Source organism: Chionomys nivalis, chromosome 7 (assembly GCF_950005125.1).
Source record: "Chionomys nivalis chromosome 7, mChiNiv1.1, whole genome shotgun sequence".
Lineage (NCBI taxonomy): Eukaryota > Metazoa > Chordata > Mammalia > Rodentia > Cricetidae > Chionomys > Chionomys nivalis.
In genome coordinates, this window is record NC_080092.1 from 4703491 (window position 1) to 4719189 (window position 15699).

Genomic DNA, 15699 nt, shown 5'->3' on the forward strand with positions numbered 1-15699 from the left:
CACCGGCAACCACCTGGGGAAAACTGCAAAAAATTACTGAGGCATTGAAGAGCACTGGAAGCAGTGGAAACCACTTACAGAGCAGGGAAACTCAGAAATGTGCTAAGGGATTTAAGTCCAGTTTCAGAGACAGCCTCATTTTCATTTGTAGCCCTGGCTGGCCCGGAACTGGCTTTGTAGGCCAGGCTAGCCTTGAACTCAGAGACCCGCCCGCCTCTGCCTCCTGTGTGCTGGGAGTAAAGATGTGACAACAGGCACTTTATATCATTTGTTAAATGAGACACATATTAAGGATCAGAGAGCAATTATTGGTTGAAAAACATCTAATTTCAACACTCATGTGAAATGACTGACAGAATGAGTCTCGATAAAGTTTCTACAGCTTCTGTCACTCAGTCTTGCTGGAGTCCTCCAAGCATTCAGAAGGCTGAGGAAGGAGGATCATGAGTTTGAAGACAGTCTGGACAGGTCTCAACACTCAACTTCCCAAACAAAAGCTAGAGATGTAGTTCAATAATAGAATATTTCTCTATTATGCAAAAGTCCTGGTTTGACCCCCAGAACCACCAAACAAAGTAAGTTGTAACACACAAGCAAATATTTTTCTTCCAAACAAAAGGTTTCACATATTTATTACTGAACTATGGAATGAACCAGAGCACAGAAACAAAGAAAAAACTCATATCCCCAATAAACACACTCAGATATCCAGACAATGGTAAGGTTTTAAACTTGATGCAGTAAGTTAGTGGTGACCTTCAAACAGCATCAATACGCATGGTTCCTTATAGACCCAGTTTGGTTCGTCTCCAGTGTCTCCTCTTGGAGTTGTACATGATTTTATTGCCAGTTCTCATCTGAATCCACTGTGGAATGGGACGATTTTGCTTTTGTTTCTTAGCCAGGACTCGCTTGATCCTGAATGTCTTGTGAGAAGCCATGGTGAAGAAAAGTCAAGACAGGCACACACTGTGTGAGAGAGAAGGGCAAAAACTTATAGTCATTAACAAAAATGGATGATGGTACCTGGGCATGGTCATGCACGCCTTTGATCCCAGCACTCGGGAGGCAGAGGCAGGATCTCTGTGAGTTCGAGGCCAGCCTGGTCTACAAGGCAGGTTTCAGGACAGCCAGAGTTGTTACAAAGAGAAACCCTGTTTTGAAACAAAACAAAAAGAGGCATTCAAGAGGAAAAGCAAGTGAAACAATCACAACAGTTGATCTAGAAATGGGGGTTAAGCACCAAAAAATTCCACCAAGAATTCAACCAATAACTGAACATACAGTTCTCAAGGTTGATCTGAACTATACGTGACCCTGCCTAAAAAAAACAAAACAAAAACCCACCAGAAAAACAAAACAGAGAGTGTAGGGAAGGGAAAGAAGCTGCTCAATTAACTGATTCATTCCATCAAAGAATTTAATAATTAGGAAAAGGTTTCACTAAGTAATTTTCTTCCTGGATCAAAGAGTTGGCAGAAATATATTGTGTTAAGGCTGACCTAAGTAACAGTCTCATGCCTCATGAGTTAAAGATTTGTAACCACATTTTTATGTCATTTTAAATCCTTCCTCAAACAGAAGTGCCATGCACATGTGGGTATAAATGTTTGCTGGAAATTTAAATTCTTTTGCTAAAATTATCAACTATCTTTCTTTTTAAAAAATTTCTTGCACCAAAAATAGTTTTAAAAATATTTAGCTAGATCAAAAACAAAAAACAAAAAAACAAACCCTAATTTTGATAATGCAATCATTAAGTTAATTTGAATAATTCAAGTCTGCTACAAAATGCAAAGATGAGCCAGACATGATAGTGCATATTGTCAATCCCAGTATTGAGGAGGTAGTCATGGCAACAGTTCAATTTCTACCAAGTTCAAGTCCAGCCTCGTCTATACAGCAAGATCTCAGTCATCTAGCCAGTGAGAGCTACAAAGTTAGACCCTGTCTTGGAAAAAAGAAAGTGAGAAAGAGAACCTTTCTTTTGTTATCAAAAGAAAAAAATATTTTACTAATGTAAAGGACAGTTTAAAAACAGAGACAGAGAGCTGAGCTGAGTATGTATTCTTCCAGAGGACCCCAGTCCAGTTCCTAGCATGTGTGTCAATTCACAGCAGCCGACACACATCTGTAACATCAGTTGCAAGGGATCAATGCCCTCTTCTAACCTATGTGGGGACCAGGCACACACATGGTACACATACATACATACAAGCACTCATACACACAAAAATAAATCTAAAAATAAAAGTTAAAGGAGACAGAACAGCTGAAATTCTCCATCACAAAGGTCTCTTCACACAAATAACTTCCCACATATTGAACTCATGAACTATTTTATCTTTGAAAACTTGTATGCATTTCCCAGCTTTTACCACTGGGGGAAAAATGACTTACATACTGACCATAGACTCCCCTAATGTGCCATCTGAAGTGGTTTGACTAAGAATGTTCCCATCCCCCCACAGGCTCATCTAACTGAATGCTTAGTCACCAGGGAGTGGCACTATTTTGAAAAAGATTAGGATGTGTGTGGCCTTGTTGGGGGAAGTGTATCACTGAGGGTGGTCTGAGTTTTCAAAAGCCCGGTCTTTCCCCTCCCCTCTCTTATCCCCCATCCCCCACCACACCTCCTGTGGATCAGGTTATAGCTCTCAACAGCTTCTCCAGTTCCTGCCTGCATGCTGCCATGCTCCCTGCCATGAGGATAATGGACTAAGCCTCTGAAACTGTATGCAAACCACCAATTAAATGTTTTCCTTTGTAACAGCTGCCTCGGCCACAGTGTCTCATCATCTAAATATTATTTCCTATGCTGATTTGGTGTCTAAAGTCTGTAATCCCAGCACATTGAAAGTAGAGTCAGGAAGATCAGGAGCTCCAGGTCGGGCTGAGCTACGTGAGACTTGAGTGAGGAAAAAAACAAAAGGGTTAAGTGGAATTAAGAGCTTGGTATATAGTGCCTATATGTAATCACAGCCCTTGGGAGGTAGAAGTATATGAGACTTACTATATAGCACTGGATAGCCTGGTACTTGCTAAGTATGCAGACCAGGCTGGCATTGAACTCAGAGACATCTGCCTGCTTTCTGCCTTCTGACTGATAGGTGGGATTAAAATCACATGCCACTATGCCTGGCTCAAGGGTATATTTTGAAACACACATAAATTTAGTCATTGTATCACTCTTACTGTTTAGGATTACTTGTGAGAGCGTCTCGTAAAGCTGGTATGACCTCAAATTCTCTAAGCAGGTAAAGGTAGCCTTTAACTAGGGATCTTCTTGCCTCCCCATGGAAGGCAGTTTATATGCTGTCTGGTATTCGAGTTCATGTAAAACAGTGATTTTCAGTTTGTTCCTTGCCTTGAGAGATTCCATCTGAGTGCAGCCTCAGAGGCATCTCCTTTGGACACGAAGATACCACCTACCAAGAAGCTCAAACTGATAAACTACTCAAAGGAAACAAAGCACATTGGAACCATATGGGCACCAGGGCGTAATAAAACCTCAAAAACAAAGCAAACGACAACCAGACCCCAAACAGACTGGACACATGACATCAACAAAAGCCTTCTATTGGGTCCATTAAGACTCAACCCCGCCATGGTGCCAGTACCGGTGGCATGCCATCTGACCACCAAGCACGTAGGACTGACAGGAATTCCACCCAGCCTTGTCCTCCATCTCACCTTGAAGGTGCTATGCCTCTGTTGGTTTGCTCAGCTCACCCTAAAACTCAGCTCTGTAAGCCTCTAGCAGCTCTTCAAATGTGTTCCTTAACATTTTATCTGACCAATGGGAATGACCGTATCAGCCACTTGACCGATCCTCCTACATATCACAACCATGAAGAGTTGTCATCTCTGACTTGTATCTTATCAGACTCCCGCTGATCCCAAAGGCATGGTGATCACTCAGAGTGTCCATCTTCCTGTATCACATCTTTCAAAGACGAGGCTGGCAACTACTTAGGTATTAACAAACTCTGGAGAACACTGGAGTCAGGGGCCCCAGGAGCCACAAAATCAACCTTGTGTAAAGCAAAGACCTGAAACTGCAGTACTCTTAATGAATGGCCCCAGGGACAGGACCCGAGTCACACCTCTGGCCCTATGGGAAGATACCAGATCCTGAATTGTTCAGAAACTTGTAACTAGATTTCTAAACCAGGTACAAAGCCCCAAACACTATAACTATCAAAGGAGAGACTTTCTAATAAAGAACAAGGGCCTATCACTATTTCCATCTGTAGAACCAATCCAAAGGGGGCTGCAGGGCTGGGGATGTAGCTCAGGTGGATAGCCATATGGCATACAGGCTGCCCTAGGTCCAAGCACTGCATTGTGTAAATCAGCCATAAGATTTGTAATTCTAGCCGGGCGATGGTGGCGCACGCCTCTAATCCCAGCACTCGGGAGGCAGAGGCAGGTGGATCTCTGTGAGTTCGAGACCAGCCTGGTCTACAGAGCTAGTTCCAGGACAGGCTCCAAAGCCACAGAGAAACCCTGTCTCGAAAAACCAAAAAAAAAAAAAAAAAAAAAAAGATTTGTAATTCTAGCGTTGCTGAAGTGGAGGAGCAGGAATTGGTAACGTCTGAAAGGGAAATGGGGGAGGCCAGAAAGGGAAGGGGGAGATGGGAAGGGGTTACAACCTGAACTCGGGAAATAAAAGTACAACCATGTTAATCAAACCTACTTATTTTGCAGATTGAGTTACAATGAACTAAAAGGAACTTGTGGGGTTTTTTTAAACAATTAATCGAGAAATAGTGTTTCCTCTTACCTCCGCTGAGTGTACAGGTGGAGACACAACAAGCTGAGCGCCCCGACTCTGCTGGGTTTCCTAGAAAAAGAAGGGGATATGACAAAGAGAGTTTTCCTAGGAGTAGGGAGGCTCAGGCCACACACGGGTCACACACGGGCGGCAGTGGCGCAGGTGTGGCCCAGGCCGAGGCCTGCGACACCACACAACAGCCGAGTCCACCCCACCCACCTGCGAGCGCTACACAACGGGAGCCCCGGACCGCACAACGGGAGCCCCGGACCGCACAACGGGAGCCCTGGACCGCACAACGGGAGCCCTGGACCGCACAATGGGAGCCCCGGACCGCACGCCAGAAGCGGTGCCCAAAGCCTCTGGCAGTTAGTGGTGCCACCGGAAATCCCGTCAGGCCTCGTGGCCACCGGAAATCCCGTCAGGCCTCGTGGCTAGGAAGAGGCGTTGGATGTTAGTACGCATGCGCAGAGTGCGCAAAGCCTGTAGCGTCGGCTTCAGGCCGAGGAGAACCCTGGGCTGGGATGGGGTGAGTCTTGGTGTCAATCGGGTGGATACTCAGCAGAATGCCATTGCTTGCTAGTCTGTCCAGGATGGCAGTTGTACCTCTTAATGTTTCAGGAGCTCGGGATCCAAAAACTACACATACCGTTGCGCAGGAGGGAAGTGCTCACCTCTCGAGTGTTACAGGAACACCGCTCTCCACCCTAAGACTCAAAAAAATTGTTACTAGTTGTGGATCATCGACAGATAAAAGGGTTGCAGACATGAAAAGAGTTAGGAAATAACATGTCATGTGCCGTGGTGACGCTTGTTCATAATCCTAACACTTGAGAGGTAGAGGATACATTAAAAGAAGTTCAAGCTCATCCATGGCCACATAGCAAGTTCCAGGGCAGCTTGGGACATGTGAGAGACCTTGTTTCAAAAAAGTAAAATCGCTGGGCAGTGGTGGCGCGCGCCTTTAATCCCAGCACTCAGGAGGCAGAGACAGGTGAATCTCCATGAGTTCGTGGCCAGCCTGGGCTACAGAGTAAGCTCAAGGGCAGGCTCCAAAGCTACAGAGAAACCCTGTCTCAAAGAAACAAAAAGTAAAAATTACCCATCAAAGCCAGGTGTTTTTTTTTTTTTTTTTTTTTTTTTTGGTTTTTCGAGACAGGGTTTCTCTGTGGTTTTGGAGCCTGTCCTGGAACTAGCTCTTGTAGACCAGGCTGGTCTCGAACTCACAGAGATCCGCCTGCCTCTGCCTCCCGAGTGCTGGGATTAAAGGCGTGCGCCACCACCGCCCGGCTCAAAGCCAGGTGTTACCATCAGTTATTTATGCCTGTAACTAATCCTAGCAACTCAGGAGAGTGAAGGCTGTTGAAGAATCCAGCCAAGGCTTCTGACCTCAAGCTCATATATATACAGTACCCACATAAAAGGTTTTGTTGATGTTGGAGTTGTGTTCTTATTTTTTTTTTCCACATTGTCACAGCTCATAAAAGTTAAAGAGTTGTGGTCATGGTGTCTCTTCACAGCTATAAAACCCTAACTAAGACACCACCCCAGTGGTCAACTATCTTGGGCAAGGGCAATTAATTCCTAATTAACCCAGTCTGTACTAATTCCCAGGTTGTTGTGACCCGTACTCCTCCAGCTGCTACCTACCCCCTAAAAACTGACAAGGCTTCTCCCACTGCCTGCTCTTCTCTGCCACCTGAGAGACAGCCCAGCAGCTGTTTTACTGTGCCTTCAATTTGAAATGGAAAGGCGGATCTGTCCTGAACTGAGCTGTTGGTTACTGCCAAGCAGTGGATGCCACTATTGCACATTTAGAGATGTCTTGCCATGCTCGACATTGTTGCGCTTCATAGGCATCACAGCTAGGTAGGTGTAGAAATTTCTTCCTCCTCTTGGCAGCTTACATAGCACTAGTAGTATGAAAGGTGACCCTTACGGAGGAGGTTTTCAGGTCAGATACAGTCACCTGAATCCTGTGTCTGAAGTGTATGGTTGTAACGGTCTGCTCTGTCCCTTTAAGAGACAAGCCATGTCTACTCCCTCCCAGCCTCCTGATGCAAGCTGATCTTCAGCTTCCAGCCTGAGTCCCCTCTCTTTTCTATCTCTCCCCCGAAGAGGCAGCTTCTGCCTCTCTCCATTCACCCTACTTCTCCCCTTCCTCCCCTCTCTCTGTCTCTCTCTGTTCTTCCCCCTCCTTCCCTTACTCCCTCTCCCCTTCCCTTCCATAACCCACTAAATAAATATCTAACCTCACTCTGCATGGTGTGCCTATCAGTCTGTCTCTCACACGCAGGGGCCATGGCTCCTTGTGGGACTGGCTGCTCCACTGAGGTCTCTCACCCACGGCATGGTTCCCTGCCTGGGACCTGCTGCATTCATGGCCTGCCATGGCCTCATGGCCTGCTGCCCACTGCAGCCACTCGGGGAATGGCGCCGTTTTATTTTTACCATAACACTTTAACCAGAAATGAGGTGATCAATCAAATCAAATCTTATGATGACAGAGAGAAAATTCAATTCTTTACCCCAGTTCTTTCTCTGTGCAAATCTAAAGCTCAAGAAAGTCACGCTTAAAATCATAGCACTTGGGAGGCAGAGACAGGAGGACCAGAGAAGTTCAAAACCAATCTGGTCTACATAATGATTTTTAGGATAGCCAGGGCAATATAGCCAGATTCTGTCTCAAAAATCAACCCCCTCCATGAAAGGTTTATCTACTGACACAGTAAGTCAGATCAAGCTGAATGGAAAAAGCATAACAGGTTTATTTGATCAAACAACTCCAAGGCAGGATCTCCAGTCAGTGCTTGAGAAACCGCTCCCACAGAGGAAAGCAGGGAGACTTTATAGGTTGTTGGCAAAGGGTGATCACATGTCTTCTGCAGACTGGGTTTGTGCCCAAGTATGGTCAAAAGCTGAACACTTTAGGTGGGGACTTCGGCAACTGGCAACTTTAGAGTTGTCAAAATGTGGAACTGGGCCTTGGGTGCCTTTCCTTTGTTCGGTGATTCTCTGAGTGGGCAGGGTTTGGAGAGAGACTGGAACAGGGTTTTCTGAATCTTGCAGGGGCGAGTTGGAGGTTCCAACAGACCACAGACAGACACACAAGGACTTTTCTGAGGGTCAAAGCTCAATTATGAATTTTATTATTCTTTCTGGTGCTTTGTCCTATTCTTTTTCTGTTCTGTTCTTTTATCCTGATGTTTCCCTCCTTCTTGTCTTTATTTTTTCCTTTGCAGCTTATATACCACAGCAAAATCTCTCAGCAATATAAATATTGCAATTTTGTTACATTCTATTTTTCAGGTGAATGATTCCAATAAAAACAAGTTAAAACCTGCATGTAAAATCCTTTACATGATTAACACTTCACATGTTACAGTCAAAAACCAAATTATCTCCAAGAACACCCATACATTCAAGACCAAGCAATTTGTTATAGATTAACAAAGTCTAAGCAAGCAAGATATTTTTCTCAGTCAGTTCTTTTACTGGCAGGCTACATTTTGCTGTTATAAAGGAAAGATCAATCCTTTTATTATTTATCTCAAAAGGTAATCTTAAAAAAGTCTTAAAAGAATCACAAATCTAAACTTTTTTTATAGTGAGAAGTATTAATATTTATTTAAAACTTTAAGAATATGGGCTGGAGAGATGGCTCAGAGGTTAAGAGCACTGACTGCTCCTCCAGAAGTCCTGAGTTCAATTCCCAGCAACCACATGGTGGCTCACAACCATCTGTAATGAGATCTGGTGCCTTCTTCTGGCCTGCAGCGTACACGCAGGGAAAACATGTATACATAATAATAAATAAATCTTAAAAAACTTTAAGAATACAAATAAATGATAAGACATCTCATGTTCATAGATTGAAAGAATTAAAGTATTTAAATGTCCATTCAGAGTTAGATACCAATTTAGTGCAATCTCAATTACAATTCCAAAGTAATTTTTCACAGAAATAGTAAAACAATATTTGAATTTGTAAGACATTAACAAAATACCACAAGTAGCTAAATCAAAAACCAAAACAAAGTTGAAAGTATCACAATACCTGACTCAAAACACAAAGTAATTATAAGCAAAACAACATGCCACAAGAGATGGAGATGGAATGATAGAAACTTACACATTTATAGTCAACCGATTTTTTGACAAAGGCACCAAGACATACAATACGGAAATGACGTTCAATCAGTGAGTGATGCTGAGGAAATAGGCTATTTATTTTCAGGATAATGGAATTAGAACATTATTTTAGAGCAGGCACAAAAACTCAAAATAAATAATAACTTATATTTAAGACCTGTAATGGTAAACTAACCAACCAAAACATAGTGAGATAACTTTACAACATTGGTCTGAGAATTTTGTGTTTGGCAAATAACCCTCAAAATTCAAGTAATAAAAATAAAACATAAAAATTTGGTTTCCTTTTCATAGCAAAATAAGCATTCAACTGAGTAAAGACACAAACTACACATTTGCAAAGTATATATCTGAGAGGAGGTTAACATTTGAAATATATAAGGAACATAAACAACCAAAAAGCAAGAAAGCCATACAATTAAAGTGGACAAAGTATCTGAGCTGACAGCTCTAAAAAACAACACACATTAGGGCTGGAGCGATGGCTCAATGGTTAAGAGCAGTGGCTGCTCTCCCAGAGGTCCTGAGTTCAGTCTCCAGCAACCACATGGTGGCTTACAACCATCTATAATGAGATCTGGCACCCTTTTCTGTCTGCAGGTATACATGCAGGCAGAACACTGTATACATGATAATTTACAAAAAATATTAATGTCCAACAAGTTCATTTTATGCCCAGCATTATTGGTTATTAGGGAGATGCAAATTAAATCAAATGGAAAAATCACTCCACAGAACATCTCTTCTTTAAAATAAAGATGATAGACAACAAAGCTTAGAAAGGGTATGGAGGGCTGGAGAGATGGCTCAGTGGTTAAGAGCATTGCCTTCTCTGCCAAAGGTCCTGAGTTCAATTCCCAGCAACCACATGGTGGCTCACAACCATCTGTAATAAGGTCTGGTGCCCTCTTCTGGCCTGCAGGCATACACACAGATAGACTACTGTATACATAACAAATAAATAAATAAATATTAAAAAAAAAAGAAAGAAAGGGTATGGAGAAAAGTTCTCGGGGTATTTTTGTTGTTGTTGTTGAAAAATTTTCTGCCTCCTCCCTGCCTCCCATTTCCCTCCTCCTCCTCCCCCTCCTCTCCCCCTCCCCCCACTCATCTCCCCCTCCCCCCACTCCTTTCTCCCTCTCCCTACTCCTCTCCCCCTCCCCCCACTCCATTTCCCCTCCCTCTCGAGTCTGAAGGATAGTCCAGGTTCCCTGCCCTGTGGGAAGTCCAAGGTCCTCCCCCCTCCATCAAGGTCCCAGAAGGTGAGCATCCAAACAGGCTAGGCTCCCACAAAGCCAGTTCATGCAGTAGGATCGAAACCTAGTGCCATTGTCCTTGGCTTCTCATCAGCCCTCATTGTCCGCCATGTTCAGAGAGTCCGGTTTTATCCCATGCTTATTCAGTCCCAGTCCAGCTGGCCTTGGTGAGCTCCCAATAGATCAGCCCCACTGTCACAGTGGAGTGGGTGCACCCCTCGCGGTCCTGACTTCCTTGCTCATGTTCTCCCTCCTTCTGCTTCTCATTAGGACCTTGGGAGCTCATTCCGGTGCTCCAATGTGGGTCTCTGTTTCTATCTCCATCCATCGCCAAATGAAGGTTCTATGGTGATATGCAAGATATTCATCAGTATGGCTATAGGATAGGGTCATTTCAGGTTCCCTCTCCTCAGTTGCCCAAGGTATTAGCTGAGGACATCTTCCTGGACATCTGTGAACCCCTCTAGAGTCAAGTCTCTTGCCAACCCTAAGATGGCTCCCTTAATTAGGATATATGCTTCCCTGCTACCACAAATCTAAACTTTTACATATGAAAACCAATCAGTCTGTTCTACTTTAAGTCCTCAGGGTGCATATCCACTGTAATGGATTAAGTAAAATGCTGTGAATTCCCAAGTGGTTGCAGTGGGAAGCGGTTCCCGAAACCACGCCACAGGTGGGCAGCAGGTCTCTGAAGTGGAGGCAGGCAGTGGACAGTGGGTCCCGAGAGCAGCTAGTCCCAGGCAGGGACAGCACAGTTCCTCAAGTGGCTGCAGTGGGCCATGAGTCCCAGGCAGGGAGTCCCAGGCAGGTGTGGTAGGGGAGAGACCTTGATGGGGCAGCCAGTCCCATGAGGAGCCACAGACAGATGGGCATGCCATGAGACCATGCTGCAGGTCTCTGAAGGTGGCTGGTTCAGGGCAGGGAGCCATGTGGTGGGCAAGAGACACAGATAGGCACACCATGCAGAGTGAGGTTAGATATTTACTTAGTGGGTTATGGAAGGGAAGGGAAGAAGGTGAGAAGGAGAGAGAGAGAAAGAGAGAGAGAGAGAGAGAGAGAGAGAGAGAGAGAGAGAGAGAGAGAGAGATGGAAGGGAAGTGTGGGCCCATATTTCGGTTTGGCACAGTAGCCATTAGCCTGGTCTGAGCTAGGCACATAGCTCTGCAGACAAGCTGTCGCCTCCTTAACAAAAGTCAGGATGTGCTGCTCCTAGTTTCTTTTGTTAGAATGTGGATTACCTGAGGAGAGATGTTGGCTAAAGCTGATGACTCGAGAGTTTCAGAGGTTCGGTGCTTCCTTCCTTTTGTAACTAAGAGGATGTCTTATAGAGATGCTAATTCATGGCCTACCTGACTGCTAGATGCGGACGTGACCTAAGCCCAGGCACCTGGTTGCCTTGGAGACAGCCTAATGTGTTTTCCCCCACTGAATGGAGATATAAGATGTTCCGAGAATAAAGAGTCATTCGGGCCTTTTCCAAGATGACCTTGTAAGCTGTGTCGGTTTTATTCCTCGCGACTCCGTTTCAGCCGGGTTAGGGAATCTATGTTGGACCCACATGGGCTCCGACAGGGAAGAAGTAGGGAAAAGGGAGAGACAGAAACTTCCTCTTCAAGAGAGAGATGGAAAAGAGACTCTGTCCCTTTAAGAGACAAGCCATGCCCACTCCCTCCCCAATCCACTGAAGCAAGCTGATCTTCACGTGGCTAGCATAGATAAGAACAATGGGTTAATATAAGCTACAAGAGCTAATAAGAAGCCTGAGCTAATGGGCCAATCAGTTTATAATCTTGTGGAGATCTCTGTGTGATTTTCTCTGGGACTAAAGGGCTGGGGGACTGAGCAGGACAGAAACCCCAACAAGCCTGGCCCTCATATTACAAGGTACTTCCCTTTAGATGCTGGACCTCCCTGGGTAGTGTCAGCTTATTGCTTTTCCTGGAACCTGGTGCTGCCTGCCATGGCAGCTGTATAGCCTGGACCCCATGTGTGGCCAGGTTGCCATGGGCTCCACATGGTCTGGGCCCTATTATGTGTCGCCAGGTTGCCCTGGTCCCCCCAAAATTGTTCCCTAAGATTTTCTACCTCAAAGTCATTGACAAAAACATCTTAACATAACTTTACTAACAATCTACATGTCGAAATTCTTTCTAATGGTGGTAGTTGAATCACTAATCTGTTCCAGCAGCAGTGCTTGGAAAAAGTCAATCACTATTATTGTAAGTACCAGTAACATGGCCCAGAGAGGGACTAAAACCCCCCTGAGAGTTTTCGTACAACTCATAGATTATGAGGGACATGGTGACCATGAAGAAAACAACCAGAGCTATGCTTAATAACAGCATGAGGTCCTTAGGACACATAGTCCTCCAGGTTCTGCCTCTCCAAGGCTCACTCAGGTGTGACTTTCCTGATTGCCCGGTCATGTTCTATGAATTCCATAGCTGTTTGTTGGTCCCATGGCATGACTCCTGACAGTGCACCATTATGCCCGGCTCATTCATTTTGTTGTTGTTCGTTGTTATCTATGCATCTATCTATCTATCTATCTATCTATCTATCTATCTATCTATCTATCTATCTATCTATCTTATGAATATGAGTATTTTCTCTGCATGTGTGCACCCAGAACAGGGTATCAGATACTAAGACTATAGTTACAGACAGTTGTAAGCCACTATGTGGACACTGGGAATTGAACTCAGAACTTCTGGAAGAACAGCCAGTGTTCTTAATTGCTGAACCATCTTTGGAGGAACTTTTTGTTTTTGTTTTTGTTCTTGTGGTTGTTGTTTTTAGGCAAAATAAAATGGAAAGTAACATATAATTCAGCTAAGCTATGAGCCAGGAGCCCAATTTACATTTTAGCATGCATACATTTGATAAGATCTATTGAGTTTAACTATAGGATGTTGCAGTCTGACTAATCGGATGTCCACTCCCACTGGTACTAGTCTGGACCTACTAGGAGTAAAGGGCAATAAATTAGTGAATGGACAGATACATAAGATTATTGCAATTTTATCCAGTCATATAATAAATATAAACAAGCTGATGATTGCAAGGTGAATGGGCTTAAAGACCTATGGAATCAGGCTCACAGAAAAGGTCTTTCTGTGAAAGTACAAGATATTCCTTCCCATTGAAAGAGGAGCAGAAGTCAACCATGCATAATCTGGAGGATGAACAGAGAGAGGGAAGAGCTATGCAAAAAGATACAGTTTCCCAGTGATGAGACACTGGTTCAGGGGAGACCTGCCCATAAAGGAGAGGTTACATAGTTAAGGATCATGCAGTGTGACAGCATTGGTAGGTTCTGGTTAGGAGTGTGATGTAGATGTGCCTTGTCTTATTAAAGATGGTGCTGATACAGGGCTAGGGGAATGACTCAGAGAGTTCAGTACTTGCTGCACAGCATGAAGACCTGGGTTTGAATCTCCAGGACCCCCATCAAAGATGGGCTGGGGAGTTGGACACAGGAAGATCCTTTTGCTCACTGGCCAGCCAGCCAGCCTTGCAGAATAGCTCCAGGTTCAGTGAGAGATCTTTTCTCAAAAACTAAAGAGTAATGGAGAAAAATGCCTGACCTCAACTCAACTAAATGTTGACCTCTGGCTGCCATAGATGCATGTACAGGTGAAAACACTCTCTATAGGGGTCTCTGCAAACACTACAGCCAGCAGAGTAATGATCCATATGAGGCGAGAAGGAAATCTGGTTCAACAGAACTCAGAACCCGGTTTTGGTTAAAATTTCTTGAACCTCTCAGAACCTGGTTTTGGTTCAAACTTCTTGAACCTGACCCCAGGTAGTTTATTTTAGGCACATTTAAGCACAGCACAATTTTGAAGGAAAAACAAAAGGGTTCCTGATGATAACTGTTGTAGTGTGAACGGGAATGGCTCCCATAGGAATGCTTGTCATTAAGGAGTGATGCTCCTTGCCAGGGATTAGAAGATGTGACCTTGCTGGACTAGGTGTTGAAGAAAGTATGTCACTGGGGTGTGCTGTGGAATAATCCTTTCGTACACTGTAAAGATTTGTCATTAGAATTGGTTTAATAAAATGCTAATTGGCCAGTAGCTGGGCAGGAAGTATAGGTGGGGTAACCAAACTAAGGCTGATGGGAAGGAGAAGGGCAGAGTCAAGAGACACCAATCAGCTGCCAAGCAAACAGGATGTGTAAAAAATGAGGTAAAAAGCCATGAGACACATAGCAAAGCATAAGTAGAAATGTGAGTTAATTTAAATGTAAGAGTTAGCTAGCAACAAGCCTGAGCTATTGTTTGAGCATTTGTAATTAATATTGGCCTCTGAGTGATTACTTGGGAACTGGTGGATGGGAGAAAAACATCTGATTACAGGGGTGGGATTTGAGGCTTTAGAAGCTCAAAGCAGGTCCAGTGTCTTACTCTCTTACTGCTGCCTGGCAATCTGGATATAGAAACTCTCAGCTGCCTCTCCAGTACTTTCCACCATGATGACAATGGACTAAACCTCTGAATATAAGCCAATTCCAATTAAATACTTTTGTTTATAAGACTTCCCATGGTCATGGTTTCTCTTTGCAGCAATAGAACATTGACTAAGACAATAATTAACTCAATCCCATGTGTACAACAAAGTTTAAGACATGTTTATATTGAAACTCTTTACAAAGCACACATGACTTCTTCCATAAAATGGGTTCTGTTGACTGAGAAACTATACTCAAGATAAGGGTCTAGGGAGAGTGACTGAGATAAACATGAGAGTCTGGTTAGAAGTGACTTGTCCTAACAGATAGCATGGCGGTCACCAGAGCTATTGTAAAGTAGATGTGCATCTTCCATAGAGATGGGTTCTATGGACTGAGAATGCTTCTTAGGGAAGAAGGGTCTGGGACAGACATAATCATCTGGGGATTCAGCTATGACCTAGCCCTGCTAGTCTGGAAGCACAGGTCACCAGACTATTAATTACATCAACTTACATCAACTCCCAGCCTTCTGTGTAGGAAAACAGGTATCCATCACTTGGGTTGAAAAAGACAACGCTACACGTTAAATTCCTGGTTTTCCTAGTACTTGTCCGTGAGCACAAGGACCTCATGCCCCCCCCCCCCCGTATGTGCATGTTTGGTGTCTCCTTTTTAATGACAGAGTCTCTTTAATCCCATGGAAGTCTAGAATTTATCATTTAGCCAAGGATGACCTTGAAATTCTGGTCCTCCTGCCTCCACACCCTGAATGCTAGGATTCTGTGTGTGCCACTACACCTGGTATCTGTTCCCTTTATTGACTTTGTACAATGTAAACATTTTTCAAAATGACAGGTGTCAATATCTTAAGAATTCAGGATCTTGGGACAGTTGCTTGTTCTTGTGATTGAAGTCTGAAGTTGGTTTCCAATTGCAGAGCTTCTGAATCCTGTGTGCTCTCCTTTATATAAAGTGACCAACCATATACTTGGTGGATAATATTCTAAGCTTTATAGTTTGTCTCATTTTCTTTGGAATATGTCAGCATCAGA

At 44.0% G+C, this 15699-nt stretch overlaps 1 protein-coding gene across 1 annotated transcript; it reads right to left on the reverse strand.

The window, feature by feature from the left end:
* Positions 1-781: 781 nt before the first annotated feature.
* Positions 782-941, reverse strand: LOC130878580 (60S ribosomal protein L39-like). Its single transcript, XM_057776607.1, has one exon. It carries the CDS (start codon positions 939-941, stop codon positions 786-788), a length of 156 nt encoding a protein of 51 aa, XP_057632590.1. The 3' UTR covers positions 782-785.
* Positions 942-15699: the final 14758 nt, after the last annotated feature.

What these genes read in the sequence shown, in the direction of transcription:
- LOC130878580 (XM_057776607.1), bottom strand. Translation starts at nt 941, where the DNA reads ATGGCTTCTCACAAGACATTCAGGATCAAGCGAGTCCTGGCTAAGAAA.